This window comes from Elephas maximus, chromosome 20 (assembly GCF_024166365.1).
Source record: "Elephas maximus indicus isolate mEleMax1 chromosome 20, mEleMax1 primary haplotype, whole genome shotgun sequence".
Classification (NCBI taxonomy): Eukaryota; Metazoa; Chordata; class Mammalia; order Proboscidea; family Elephantidae; genus Elephas; species Elephas maximus.
Genome location: NC_064838.1, coordinates 53,574,606 through 53,590,105, shown reverse-complemented (window position 1 = coordinate 53,590,105; position 15,500 = coordinate 53,574,606). Strand labels below are relative to the sequence as shown.

General features: G+C 40.1%; 1 protein-coding gene and 1 non-coding gene across 2 annotated transcripts in view; both read left to right on the top strand.

The window, feature by feature from the left end:
- Positions 1-15,500, top strand: part of QRICH1 (glutamine rich 1) — a 46,170-nt gene that overhangs the window by 3,152 nt on the left and 27,518 nt on the right. The window contains exon 2 of the mRNA XM_049861806.1: positions 10,996-11,325. Coding sequence (XP_049717763.1) covers positions 11,017-11,325 — 309 coding nt within the window. The 5' untranslated portion in view covers positions 10,996-11,016. The remainder of the gene's footprint in view (positions 1-10,995; positions 11,326-15,500) is intronic.
- On the top strand, positions 3,435-3,541 carry LOC126064448 (U6 spliceosomal RNA). The gene has a single exon (XR_007514524.1). It is a non-coding gene; the product is annotated as a U6 spliceosomal RNA (small nuclear RNA).

Below are 15,500 nucleotides of genomic sequence, written 5' to 3'. Positions count from 1 at the left end.
TCGTATAACTACCATGTAGTCAAGAAATAGACCAATGCCAGCACCCCGAACCCTTCACGGTTCCCTTTCTGGTCATGAGTTCTCAACCCCTAGAAGAAACTAGTTGCCATCAAGTTGATTGCAACTCACGGTGACCCCATGTGTGTCATAGCAGAACTGTGCCTCATAGGCTCATAGGGCTTTCAGTGGCTGATTTTTTTGGAAGTAGATTCCTAGGCCCTTTTTCTGAGGTGCCACCGGAATCTCCAGTCTTTCGGTTAGCAGCTCAGTGCGTTAACCATTTGCACCACACAGGGACTTCTCAACACTAGAGACACTATCCTGACTTCTGTGATAATCATGTTCTTTTTTTTTTTTTTCTACTTTTACCACTTTTGTGTCCCTAAACAACATAGTTTAATTTTGCTTGCTTTTGAATTTTACGTAAATGGAATCATACTGTATTGTTTTTTGTCTTGTTTTAGCATTATGTTTGTGAAATTTGTTTATGTTGTATATAGCTGTAGTTCATTTATTCCCATTTCTATGTAGTATTCTGCTTTATGGAGCTCTGGTGGGGCAGTGGTTACGAACTCAGCAGCTAACCAAAAGTTCAGCAGTTTGAGTCCACCACCCACTCCTTGGAAACCCTGTGGGGCAGTTCTGCTCTGACCTTTAGGATTGCTATAAGTCGAAATTGACTCAAGGACAATGAATTTTGTTTTTTTATTCTGCTTTGTAAGTATACCACAATTTATTATCCATTCCAGTATTCTTGGACATCTAGATTGCTTCCAGTTTTTTGGCTGCTGTTAACATTCATGTACGATTACCTTAGTACACATGTATGTCATACACACTTGGGGTAGAATTGCTGGGTCATGTGGAACAGGTATTTTCAACTTCACTAGGTAATACAAATGGCCATTCAAATTTATAGTCTGTTAGTCCTTGCTAGGAATGTGGATTATAAATTGAAAGCGTGTGTTGTCAAAAATAGAACCATGATGAAAATGCCCCTAAATCAGGGACCTCTCTGGCAGAGGCTTGGAGCAGATGAATGGCATAATGGGATAATTTCCATTACAAACGCTGTAGTAGGTTAGTATTTTTTAACAACAGAAATATGTCTCCTACTCTGCTTCTTGGAAATGACTCTTTAGATTAATTAGGACCGATGTGACTATAACTCCTTAAAATGGAAATTAATATTTTTTTAATGTGAATGTGTTCTTGAACCAGATTTACTTAGGGGCCCTGGTGGCGCAGTGGTTAAGCATTTGGCTAAAAAAAAGCATTTGGCTGCTAACCAAAAAGTCAGTGTTCAAATTCACCAGCCGCTCCTTGGAAACCCTATGGGGCAGTTCTACTCTGTCCTGTAGGTTCGCTATGAGTCGGAATCGACTCGATGGCAGCTGATTTGGTTTTTTTTTATTTTGGAGAGTAGATATAAGCCTTGAGACCCTAGAGCATGGCTATTGGGTAAAACAGGAACTAGCAGGGATCTTAAGGCAGCTCTGAGTGAGTGTCTTCCCATGGCCCATCACATACTCAAGACCCTCTCTGTGTCAGAGATAAGAGAGGACCCAGTCAAGGGTGATTCTGATTGGTAGGTCCTCTCTGAGCACATAAATGGAAAAAAGAAAGAAATTAGCAAACAGAGCTCTAGAAATGTATGGACTGTTGCTCTGGAGTAACTTTTATCTAGTGGTACCATCTTGTGTCCTTGTGATAAAATAATAAAAATAATGGTAACTCTCATGTATTGAGGTCCGCTCAGTGTCAGACACTGCAAAGCTCCAGTAGAAGGAAGTACAGGGGAGATTCCAGGGATCATTGTGGACATATACCAGTGACAATCTCCTGGGTCTGTGGTGGGGGGCTGGTTTATTGTTTTGCAAAGGAGCTTTGCTAAAGCGTTTAGAAGCACTTGCTTCCAGTGAGCGAAAGAGTGTTTTCTCCTTTGTCCGTTATTGACCTCATCTGAATCCCAGCAATTGAGAGTAATTAACTATCCCTCTAACTTAATGTTTTTCAGAAGTATTTTACTTTGACTTGAGCTAATTGATAATCTTTTGTTTCTTTTGGGGTTATAGAGTGTAGTTTCATCAAGTTTCCCCATTTCTGTTTATTATCAAGATTCAACCTGGTGGATCCTGTTAGCAGCATCTTGAAGAAGTTAACAGGCTTCATTATTATGCAAGTTTGGTGCTTAATGGCATGGAATCAATTCCAACTCATAGCGAAGCTATAGGACAGAGTAGAACTGCCCCAGTAGGGTTTCCAAAGCTGTAATCTCTAGGTACAGTAACTCTGTGTATTCCTTTAATCTTCTTTTGCTAATTCTTTCAATGCACAATATTTTGCCCATAGAATTCTTATCAATGTTGCAACACAAGGCTTGAGTTTTTCTTCAGTCCTTTCAACTTGAGACATGCTGAGTGTGTTCTTCCTTTTTGGTTTTCTAACTCCAGGTCTTTGCACATTTCATTATAACACCTTACTTTGTCTTCTCAAGCCACCCTTTGAAATCTTCTGTTCAGCTCTTTCACTTCATCATTTCTCCATTGGCTTTAGCTATTCTCAATTCAGGAGCAACTGTCAGTCTCTTCAGACATCCATTTTGGTCTTTTCTTTCTTTCCTGTCTTTTTAATGACCTTTTGCTTTCTTCACGTATGGTGTCCTTGATGTCATCCCTCAACTTGTCTGGTCTTTGGTCATTATTATTCAATGCCTCAAATCTATTCTCGCTTCTTAGAAGCCAGGATGGTGAGATTTCGTCTTTGGACATGTAATCAGGAGGGACCAGTCCCTGAAGAAGGACTTCGTGTTTGGTAGACAGCCAGCGGAAAAGAAGAAGACCCTCAACATGATGAATTGACAAAGTGGCTGCAACAGTGAGCTCAAACATAGCAACAATTGTGAGGATGGTGCAGGACCGGGCAGTGTTTTGTTTTCTTGTAAAATAGGGTCGGAACTGATTCGTTGGCACCTAACAACAATGATCTTTATGCAAACAGATCGCCACATCCTTCTCCTGGAGGAGCAGCTAGTAGATGTGAACCGCTTACCTTTTGGTTAGCAGCCCAGTGCTTACCCACTGCGCCACCAGCACTGCTTATATTTTAGATACCAGTCCTTTATCAGATATGTGTTTTGCAAACATTATCTCCCAGCCTGGTTTATCTTTTCGTTCTTTTACAGTTGTTTAGCATTTTGATGCATTTCTTGCCAGTCTTTTAATTTTTTCATGCATATATAATTAAACAAAATTGGAATGTATAAATACAGTTGTATTGGCTGCCTTTTTACACATAATGTGCTTTTTATGTCATTAAACATTAAAAATAACTCTGCATGTGGGGAGGGACAAAGAATCTTCCAGATATTAACATTCTTTTAAAGCTATTGTATTACAGAAAGATCAGTGGAATCACATAAAAACTTAGACGCAGTGCTTGCTTCGGCAGCACATATAGTAACATTGGGACGATACACAGAAGATTAGCGTGGCCCCTGCGCAAGCATGACAGGCAAATTGGTGAAGCATTCCATATTTTTAGAGCAGGTCAGAAGCTGGCCAAATGGACACGAAAAGACAGAGTGGAGGGAAGGAGTGTGCTGTCGCATTAGGGAGAGAGCAACTAAGAGTATACAGCAAGGTGTTTATAAATTTTTGTATGAGAGACTGACTTGATTTGTAAACTTTCACTTAAAGCACAATAGAAATTTAAAAAAAAAAGAAGCAGACCTTACTTATATGAATTTGGCATATAATAGTGCGTTTCAAGTCAGTGGGCAAAGGCATCTCAATAATTCAATAAATGGTACAGGAACAAGTTGTTAGTCTTCAGAAAAAAATAAAATTTTTACCTCATACCATGCAACGTAAACTCTAAATGGATGGATGCATGTATGGAAAGTTATACCGTAAAGTAAAAACTGTAGATGATACTGATCTGATCTTGTGGTAAGGAGGACTTTCTGAGTCTTTTAATAAGTTGGAAAAGGAAGAAACCGTCACCACTATTGAGAATTTGTCTTATTAATGTTTTTCTTTGCTCACTGACTTGTTTAATATTTAAATATATTCCTGAAACCCTTCCAACTTTGCTCTTTAGAAGAAGTGGAGGGGACCGAAGGAGGACTGGAGTGTACATGTGGGGATAGTTGCATCTTGAATGTGGAGATGTGCCCAGCTAAGTTCTGACCACGGGATCAGGGGTGACTCTGTGAGGGATGCCTGTGGGTTTCGGCGGCACACCTTTTGATTTTTAAAGTTGTGTAGAGATAATGTTATTTCAAAAACATAATGGTTAAATTCTTTTTAACTGGCTTATCCTTTAGGAATTTTTCTTTTGCCTTCATTTTCATTGTAGACGTCTTAGAAATAGTTTCCCAGGAACGTTGGTGGCATAGTGGTTAAGTGCTATGGCTGCTAACCAAAAGGTCAGCAGTTTGAATCTGCCAGGCGCTTCTTGAAATCTCTATGGAGCAGTTCCTCTCTGCCCTGTAGGGTCGCTGGGAGTCGGAATTGACTCGATGGCAACAGGTAGAAATACATTGTCAAATTACCTCCCTTGTCTTTGCCACCTGAAAAATCAGTAGTGCTCCGCCTCTTCAATAGTGTTCTGTTTCTGTTTCTCTCCTATGATAAATTAGCCTTTGGTTTTTACTTCTTCCCATGTATAATAAACCCATTGCTGTCAAATCGATTCTGACTCAGCAACCCTATAGGACAGAGTAGGGCTGCCCCATAGGGTTTCCAGGGAGCAGATGGTGGATTCAAACTGCCAACTTTTTGGTTAGCAGCCAGACACTTAACCATTGCACCGCCAGGGCCCATGTGTGATAAAAAAAAAAAAAAAATTTTTATTTGATAGAAACATTAAATTCTCCGTTCCTCGGGAGGTCAGTGCTGTATTTCGCTCTAGCAGTGAAGACGTATAGGATTTGGTAGGTTGCTTTGGGCCTTGTGGTTGCTAGCAAAGCAGGGACTCTGGGAGCATTGTTCACACTGAAGCCTCACTGTTTCAGGAGGGCAAATGGCTGGAGCCAGATCTTTTGGACTAAAATTGATCTTGGCCAGACCTTTCTGGGGTAGACTAGAGTGAGCCTAGCTATCCCAAAGCTGAGCCACCTCTGGAAGACTACTGCCCTGTAGGAACTGAGGCTTTTCTGGGGATATCTTCCCATGTGCGCCTTGGATGGCTCCAGGAATTCTGGACTGAATCTCGTTGGAGCCAGCCTTGGCTAAGCCTAGATGCTGTAGCCAGAACCAGTAGCAGAACTTGAATTAGACACTTTGTGTTTTAGACCAAGATAGAAACAGAGCCAGGGGAAGGTCATTGAAAATGTAGGGTTTTCTTTTGGGATATATGAGGAGACTTCTTTGTCATTCTAGTAAGGTTTTTTTTGTCATTCCAGTAAGATTTCCATTAAATTGATACCCATGTGTCAGACTGTGAACACAGCTGATTACTTAGTGTTCGTAGGCTAGTGTCTTTCCTTCTAGGAATCAAACAAAAAATCCTGTGGCCACGGAAATTAGCACATTTGCCCAGAAATAATTTATTTTAAAATTCTTGTTAAGATGGGGTATTTATCAAGTTAACAAGGTGGTTTCAGTTTTCATTGTTTCATTGTTGCCATGTCCTTTTTCTTTTCTCCTTAGTCTTCTAGGAGCCTTGGTGGTGTAGTGGTTAAGAGCTAGGCTGCTAACGAAAAGGTCAGCAGTTTGAGTTTACCAGCCACTCCTTGGAAACCCTGTGGGACAGTTCTGCTCTGTCCTGTAGGGTCACTATGAGTCGGAATCGACAGCAACAGGTTTGGTTTTCCTTTTTTTTGGCTGAGTCTTCTAGAAGCAGCTCCTTCAAGGTGGCTGAGCTGTGCTGGGGGACTTACTTGTAGTAATGCTGCTCCTGGATGAGGAGTGCCTTGTCAGAATCCAGTACACCTTTATGTGCCCTCCTTACTTACATGCAGAGAACTGGAAAAGCCTGCATGTCCTTTTATTTTGGGGAGGTTCTAAATAGTGCTCGTACATCAGATTAAATGTTGACTTAGTATGCATTCATTATCCATCTGGTAGTGCTGCCAAGTGAATAGGTTACAAAAAACAAGAAATGAAGCCATCTGTGTGTTAGTCTGTGTGAATAGGCAGATTGGAATGCTCTTTCAAATTGGTCTTTTCTGTTAAAGCTTTGGTTTTTTTTAAGTTTTCCATTGAACCCATTATTTGTTAATATTTCTTAGCATCCTCTGATCCAGTGATCTCTGAAGGATTCTGGCTTGTACATAGTCGGTGACGAACCTTCTGGGGAGTTATTGAAAGGAAACAGTAGTAGCGGTTTCTACTTGAAACTCCACTGAGAACTTCAAGCTTTGGAGCATGTGAGGAACACTATGGAAGGTTCTACACCCTGGAGTTTAAACCACTTTGAACACATGGCTAGCAATAAACAAAAAGGTGTTGTTATTATAAAATATTTCCATTTACAAGGACTGAGAAAACCAATGAACACCTGTATGTGAACCTTTATCAACATTTTCTAACAGTTGTATAGAATTTTCTTCTACTTCAGTCTTGTAGGAAGTGTTTGATGAAAGCTTAAAGATTGAACTTTGATATATCAGATATTTTCCCAAGCTTTTATTGCATTATTTCTCAGAGCTGGATGTCCATCTTATTTGCCGTTTTGCTCAGGGAATAAATTTCTGTTTGTACTGGCGTTTCTTGTAGTACCTTTTTTTTTAATCAATTTTCGTTGTGCTTTAAGTGAAAGTTTACAAATCAGGTCAGTCTCTCCTACAAAAATGTACATACACCTTGCTATACGCTCCTATTTGCTCTCCCCCTAATGAGACAGCACACTCCTTCTCTCCAGTCTTTCTCCTCATGTCCATTTGGGCAGCTTCTGGCCCCCTCTGCCCTCTCATCTCCCCTACAGACCGAAGATGCCAACATAGTCTTGTGTCTGCTTGATCCAAGGAGCTCACTCTTCACCAGTATCATTTTCTATCCCATAGTCCAGTCCAATGCCTATCTGAAAAGTTGGCTTTGGGAATGCTTCCTGTCTTGGGCTAACAGAAGGTTTGGGGACCATGGCCCCTGGGGTCCTTCCAATCCCAGTCTGACCATTAAGTCTGGTCTTTTCACGAGAATTTGGGGTCTGCATCCCACTGCCCTCCTGCTTCCTCAGGGGTTTTCTGTTGTGTTCCCTGTCAGGTCAGTCATAGGTTATAGTTAGGCACCATCTAATTCTTCTGGTTTCAGGCTGATGTAGTCTCTGGTTTATGTGGCCCTTTCTGTCTCTTAGGCTTATAATTACCTTGTGTCTTTGGTGTTCTTCATTCTTCTTGCCCCAGGTGGGTTGAGACCAATTGATGCATCTCAGATGGCTGCTTGCTAGTGTTTAAGACCCCAGATGCCACTCACCAAAGTGGGATGGAGAATGTTTTCTTAATAGATTTTATTATGCCAGTTGACTTAGATGTCCCCTGAAACCATGGTCCCCAAACCCTGTCCCTGGCTATGCTGGCCTTCGAAGCATTCAGTTTATTCAGGAAACTTCTTTGCTTTTGGTTTAGTCCAATTGTGTTGAGTTCTCCTGTATTGTATGTTGTCTTTCCCTTCATCTGAAATAAAACTTACCTAATTAGTGAAAACTGTTTTTTTTTTTTTTTTTAAGGTACTGTTCTAGAAATATTGGCAGGATTTGTTTGGTGGTGACATGGGCAGCAAAATTGTGTTTATCATCTTTGGAACTTTGTTTTTTTTTTTTAAAAAGGTTCTGGAATTTGGTTCGGTATGAAGTGCTTTATTCCAGAACTAAAGATTTAGACTTATTAAGTGCTTATCAAAAATAGAGGACATGGAACTTTAATTTCCTTATCTTGGAAAGTCCAGAGATACTTTAACGCTAATGAGTCTAGCAATAGAAGTTTAAGTACACTTTTTTAAAGCTTCTATGAAGGCGATCATTGCAGACCTGTAAATAAAAATGGGATTGGTAAGGATCAGCGGGAGGAGGAACGTTTAGATGCTGTAAACTTACTTTTCCTAGAAGAGAGGTAATAAATGTTTAAAGTTGGTAGATCGAGAGCCAGAGGTTAAAGCATGTGGAGTTAATCTCTAGTGAACAACAAGTGGGATTGGGAGGGAACTGTTTTTACTTTTCAGTTTCTACCTTCCTGTACTATAGGGTAGCTATGAGTTGGAATTGACTCAGTGGCACACAACAGCTACATACTATTTGAGAATTTTTTTCTTAACAAAGATTGCTTGAATTCTCAGTATTTTATGGGAATAGAAGTAATTGTTGAAAAAAATAAATTTTAGGAAATGTAAATTCTGTTATACCTTTACGGTTCTTTTATAAGGGTATTGATAAACTGAAATACGTGTCAGCATGATTGGGGACACTTAACGGATGCTCAGCATTTTTCCTTTGTCCCTTTTTGAGCATAGGGTGTTTGTAATTAGTGTTACAGTCACACGTTGTGAACTCTGTAATGTTGTAATGTGAACTCTGTAATGAAATTCTAGCCATAACACTGTTATCAAAGGGAAGCTTTGACACATTATGTGCCATCATGGCAAGTGAGTGCTTGTGGGTTATCATACCATAGTGACCTGCTCTGAATCTGTAATGGAAGGACACTGTGTCTGGCTTTGATGCTCTCCTCACTCAGATGTGCCATGGACTTCATCTAATAACTTAGTCTTGAAGTCTCAGAGCAGACCTCCTTACATTTTTCTATTCTTGAGAGGAAAAAAAAGCCCCTGCAGCAAAGAAAAGGGAGGGCTGGGCAAAGGGAGATGGTCAAAAAAGAGAGGTGGGAAAGGGGCCAACAGGAGTGTTAAGTTTCAAGAGGACGAAAGGCCATTGGCAGCAAGCAGCTTCCCCTAGCATCCTCCTGACCTGCACTTGCTGTTCTCTGTACTCTATTGTGCTTGGGATTTCCTGAGAAGTGGAGGCTCTCCTGAGGGGTTCTGATTTCAGACATATGTGTTTTTATTTATTTATAGAGAAATATGTTCACAATGTATTTATTAATATACATCATTATAAAAGATTCATTTCAGGGTCTATTATGTTTGAAAGTTCTCAAATATAATTTGAATGTTTACACAGCACCCCACAGAAATAGTGCCATTGTCAGTAAATTAATAGTAAAAAACCCATGGCAGTCGAGTTGATTCCAACTCATAGCGACCCTGTAGGGCAGAGTAGAACTGCCTGTACAGGGCTTCTGAGGAGCAGCTGGTGGATTCGAATTGCCAACCTTTTGGTTAGCAGCTATAGCACTTAACCACTGTGCCACCAGGGCTCCAAAATTAATAGTAGCAAGGACCAAATTCTCTTTTTGGTTTCACTCTTACCCTGGATATGTAGAGTTTTTCGGTGTATTAACCATTCACTAGGGAAAAAACAAACATTTTTATGGTTGTAAGTTAGAGATGCTACAGGAACAAGGTGCCATAATTTTTCTCTTTCCACATTGAATTCTAAATGCAAAAGATACATAGTAAGTACCTACTATTGTGAGCCATTCAGAGACATACCTGTCTGCCCAAAGTTTATGGCCAGGTGGAAGAGATGAGATGGTTACCACATGCCTTATATCTGGGCAGTGAAAAAGAGATCGGTATTTCTAGCCTGATGGCTCAAGGGAAAAAAAATCACTTTTCTAGACACTTGAGATTGAGAGTTCTTTTTGGCAAAAAAGTTCACTTAGTTTATGTTACTCTCTCATCTTGCTGCTGCTTTTGTACTGGAAGTGCTACTGATTAAGGGAGGGTGATACAAAGGCAGCAGCAATGGCAGGGCACTCAACAGTCCATAGATTACACCGTTGTCGCTGGGTAGTTGAGTTACTACCACCCCAGCTGATCATCTCTTACGGCAAATACGCCACTAAAAAATCTGTAGAATTGATTTCTGAATTTTAGTATCGATCTAGTTATTTAAGATACTATCCGACCTAAAACTAAAAACCCACTGCTGTGGAGTCGATTCTAAGTCATAGCGACCCTGTAGGACAGAGTAGAATGGCCCGATAGAGTTTCCAAAGCTGTACTCTTTAGGAAAGCAGATTGTCACATGTTTCTCCTGCAGAATGGCTGATGGGTTCAAACCACTGACCTTTCGGTTTGCAGCCAAGTGCTTAAACACTGAGCTACCAGGGCTCCTTCTATCCAGCTCACCCCACACAAATTATCTTAATAGTAGTTGACACTTATATAGCACTGACTGTGTGTCAGGTACTTTTTACATGTCTTTAATTCTCATGTCAGCTCTATGAGGAAAGTATTATTTTGTCTCCATTTTATAGACAAGAAAACTAAGATTAAATTACTTGTTCAGGTTTACACAGCTAAGGAGAGTTTACCTGGGATTTGAATCCAGGCAGTCTGGCTCCAGAGTCCATGCTCTTAACCAGTAAGCTATGGTACAGAAGAATGTGAACAGTATAAGGCAAAATGGGATTTTTGGTATTTCTAATGGAAGATGAACACATTCCCCATCTCATGGGTCTCACCACAGCAAGGTGACATATCTTCCATTGTAGGACATATTTGGCATTGGAAATAAGACATTTCAGTTCCTGACCTTCTCCTCCTTGCTTGGTAGTCTTCTCTGTGATGGTCACAGTAGTTTTGCATGTGACATTTACTGTCCAGTGCCTGGCTTTGTGAAGAAGGTGGGATTGGCCCCATACTGGGTGGAGAGTGTGTTCAGCCTCTGTTTTCATCCAGTACTGTGAAGCATGCTCTTGTTTTTTGTTTTCAGTGTAATATAGTTTGATTTAATAAATGTATATGGAATAAAAAATTGCAAGCACCATTAACTGAAAGAATAAAATAGTAAAATAAAATTTTACTTTGGATTCCGGATTTATACAGCTGCCCTTGAGTATTCCACTCTGATATGAGGGTGGTTGCTTCTGGGCATTTCAGGATACAGAAGCAATAGCATAATTTTGACCTCCCTCCATTCTTTTATTTCTAGGAACCCTGAGGACTCTGCAATATGAATAATTCTCTGGAGAACACCATCTCCTTTGAAGAGTACATCCGAGTAAAGGCGCGGTCTGTCCCGCAACACAGGATGAAGGAATTTCTGGACTCTCTGGCCTCCAAGGGGCCAGAAGCCCTTCAGGAGTTCCAGCAGACAGCTACTACTACCATGGTGTACCAACAGGGTGGGAACTGCATTTACACAGATAGCACCGAAGTGGCTGGGTCTTTGCTTGAACTAGCCTGTCCAGTCACTACCAGTGTTCAACCACAGACTCAGCAAGAACAGCAAATCCAGGTTCAGCAGCCGCAGCAGGTTCAGGTAAAAGGGAAATACTGAGTTGCCGCTTGTTTAATATACTTTATTTGCCTTCATTGTTTGGGTTACCAGAAGCAGCACATCTATTTACATACTTCAGCGTTATTTTCACTAAGGAGAATATTCTGTTTTTTGTTTTGTTTAAGGCTCTCACAGTTAATGTGATTAAAAATATTTGTGATTACCGTAAACCGAAAAGACCACACATACTTGCTGTTTGCTTTGGAGAGTTAGACAGTATAGAAACAAGAGGTCTCCTGGAACTGAATTTGGCTGTAACACAGCTGTGTATGGCTGAGGTTTCCCTTCTGTCTGTGTCATGCTGAGTAGAGGGAGAACATAGAAGAACTAGTCTTGGCTCATTACTGAAAGCATGGCATTTGGAACTTATTTCAGATTAGAAAGGCCAGTATATTTTAGTGGTCTTCGTTTTGTTATATGGTTCCATGACTCAGGTCACTTGCAGATTTCTAGTTCTGCATTTGCTATTTATAAGCCTCAAGAAATAATGCTAATTGATGAGTTTACTGAAATAGGAAAAGCTAATGCATTTACTGAGGAGGTAAAACTTTTTAGAGGTCCTTGTGTTAAACAACAGTCTCCTCTAGTTACAAATGCTGCCTTCTTGCCGCCATCTGTTATAGTTGTATTTCATCTTACCCCTGATGCTTTTTCCACCAAGAGGACAGGAAAGCCAGTGGAATATGGGAGAGTTAGGACTGTGGAGATGTGCCTGGTGAGGTAGATGTTTTAACTGTGGCCCTTTGCCCCTCAGGGATACAGACAGGTGTATTGACAGGGCTCTAGAGTTGCAGCCCTGGGTTTGAATTTGACTTGACCACTTATTTGTGACATGACTTTAATCTTTCTGATCCCCAGTTTGTTCATTTGTCAAATCGCAGTGCTGGAAAAAACAAATGCCGTTTAGTGAGGCTGACTGAGAGACTAGACAAGAACCTATCTGGCACATGGAGGAATGCAGTCATTGTTTATTCCAGGTCTTTGTAAGGAAAGAAAGGTGCTGGAAAGGCAGATAAAAGAAGACTGACATTTTGGCTCAAGAAATTATTCCACTGGTATTTACAACTTTTAGACTGCCTGTTTCGTAAGAATTAAAGAGGCTTGGGATTGGGGTTTGAAGTGTTTGAGACCTTACACGCTCAAGATGACTGATTGAGATCACCTTCTCTCCAAACCTCATGTAAGTGAAAGAAAAGAATGTTAATGTAATAATACATCCATTCTAAGTAACTGAAAAGATAAAGCATTCTTAGCAGTGCTGGAAAAAATAAATGTCATCAACAAACCATTAAATGAGAGAAAGCAGACAGAATCAGGTGACAGAGGAGTTCATGTAGGAGAGAACTTTTGAGGAAGGTGAGCAACAGTTCTGAGGGTGCCCTAAGCTCACAAGTAGAAGGTACATAGAACAGAAGGATACCCTAGGCCAGCTCCAGAGCCATAGGTTGAGTGTTGACCAAGGACTTTAAAATACACACACATACAGACGTATGTGTGTGTGCGTCCACAGACATTATGTGTAGGTACGAGTATAGGATGAAGGTGGCACTGGCGGCACTGCAGATCAGCGGGGAAGGGATACACCCCGTCAGTGCAGTTAAGGCAGTCTGCTCCTGTGGGAGATAAACTCAGAGACCTCTCGTAATACAGAGATGGTCCAGCTGGATTAAAGGGTCAGAAGTTAATAAAACTACTTAAAGACAGTATAGAATATTTTTGCAATTTGAAGTTGAGGAAAGCCTTCCTTAAGAAAGAAAGTAAACTCTGAGCTAGCCTTTTCCAGTCTTTTTACCCTGCAGGAATCTTTGAAATAATTTTTAGGTCTCAGGAAATGCCTTCATAGAAATTGGAATTATAGCTCATGAAATATTAGCTTGATCAGCAAGTTATAGATAAAATAATTCAATAATAATTTTCAGTGCTCTCTTGAGTAAGAATCATATTTTTTCCTGTAGCTCTGTTTATTTTAGCCAACTTACTAGATTACTTGTTTGTGTGATTCAGTTCCCCACTCAGGGTATTAATCCTAATGTAAGTCATTAGTGTGGGTGGAGAAAACTTTGTTTTTTCCTTTAAAAAGAAACTTGTATGTAATTTTTTTATTGTATTATTCGGGTAGACCTAAAAGTCTTATCACAAGTTTCTACCATCAAGGATGCTAATGAAACATGATTTGTACAAGAGTGGGTTTTTAAGTTTTTTTCCCCTCCATTTAAAATTAAAAAGGAGTTTTTAGAAACCTTTCCTGGACAAAAGAGTAGTTAAGTTTAGGTTATCTCTCTTGAAATTAATCTTTTTGTAAATTTTAAAAACTATACGATCATTATAGATACATAATAACTGGCTTGCCAAATTGGATTTAATTGTTCTAAAAGTAGCTTTGCAAATTTAATTTAAATAAAGACTGTGAATTGATAGGAACCAATGTTAGTTAACTATTGACAAAGTTAAATAGTAAAGCTACCAAAATTATAAGCCAGGCAATATGAATAAAAATATGGATAAAGATACAATTTTATACAAGACTCTGAAGAAGCATTTTCTTTCAGAGTGACATCAGACTCATATAGAGGCCTAGCAGTTACAAAATTATTGTACACACATGTTGGTTCGTTGACCTCTTTTATAGGCCTGTGTTGTTATTGTGTGCTGTCTAGTTGATTCCGACTCAGCGATTCTATAGGACAGGGAAGAATTGCGCGTAGGGTCTCCTAGGCTGTAATCTTTACAGCAGCAGAGTTCCATATCTTTCTCCCGTGGAGTGGCTGCAGGGTTTGAACCGCTGACTTTTTGGTTAGGGGCCGAGCCCTTAAGTTTGAAAAGCAATGCACTAGCCAGCAGTTCTCAATCTTAGCTATATATTAGAAGCACTCAGGGTGTTGTCAAACAGCCTGATGCTCAAGCCATGCCTCAAGCCAAATAAATCAGAATCTCAGGTGGGCGGGGGGAGGGGGGGAACCCAGCCATCAGTATCTTTTAAGGTTTTCCAGGTAATTCCAACGTGCAGCAGGGTTGAGAACCACTGCTGTAATCTGTATACTCTGAAGGGTCCAAAATTTCACCGATAGTAGGTACCTATTGGATTAGTTGTCCAGGACCACTATTTGAGGAATTGTCTGTTCTGAATGGTTGCAGCAGGAGCTGTTATGTCCCTGCAGTGTTACACCCCACTTAGCCACATGCTAGGCCAATTAGTTCCTTCCCTTGGGATTTTAGAACTGAATCTGTTACATGAGAAAGTTGGGAATAATCAGTGGCCCCTTTTCCCATCATATGGACCAGAGAAGTGGGAGGAGCCAATAGAAGCAACATTGAAGAGAGACAGTTCTGCCGGTGTTCACATCCCTGGTGCCACTTTCATCCTGATGCCCAATTCTGTCTTAGTTCCCTGTTGTTGTTAGGTGCTATTGAGTCAGTTCTGACTCATAGTAACCCTATGTACAACAGAATGAAACAATGCCTTGTCCTGCAACATCCTTACACCTTGTTATGTTTGAGTCCATATGTACTGTAAAAGTATAATTTTTTAAGCTAAAAATAGCAAATGAGGCATAAGAAAGCTGTCATATTCTGAAAGCCAGTATTTGTACCCAACCTGTTGTGACTTAAGCCTGTGCTCCTAATAGTATTTCTAATACACAAAGAACTCCTACAGACCAGGGGAAAAAAAAAAAACATAGTAGAAAAATAGACAAGGGATATAAGTAGACAGTTCATGAAGAAATACAGATGGTGCTAATAAACATATCAAAAGATTTCATACCACTGGTGGTTATAAAATGTAAATTTTAAAAGTGAAATTCTTTATTTCATTTACAAGATGGGGAAACATTTATAAAGATTTCACCAGTGTGGGCAAGAGTATGAGAGGGTAAATTAGCATAACTTACTTGGAAATGAATTTGACTACACTTATCAGATGTTTAAGTATATATACTTTTCACCTCGTTATTTGTGTTTACAGATATATGTGTAGGTAGGGATTTTCACAGCTGCGTTCCTTGTAGTAGTAACATTGGAAACAAATCCCTCTTTTAATAAGGGAAATTGCAAATAAGGGTACAGTTGTAGTGTATTGTCCTGTGCAGCCAGAGGAATGAAGTAGATCTATGTGTATTGACAGTAAACCAAAACTCACCGCCGTTGAGTCGATTCCG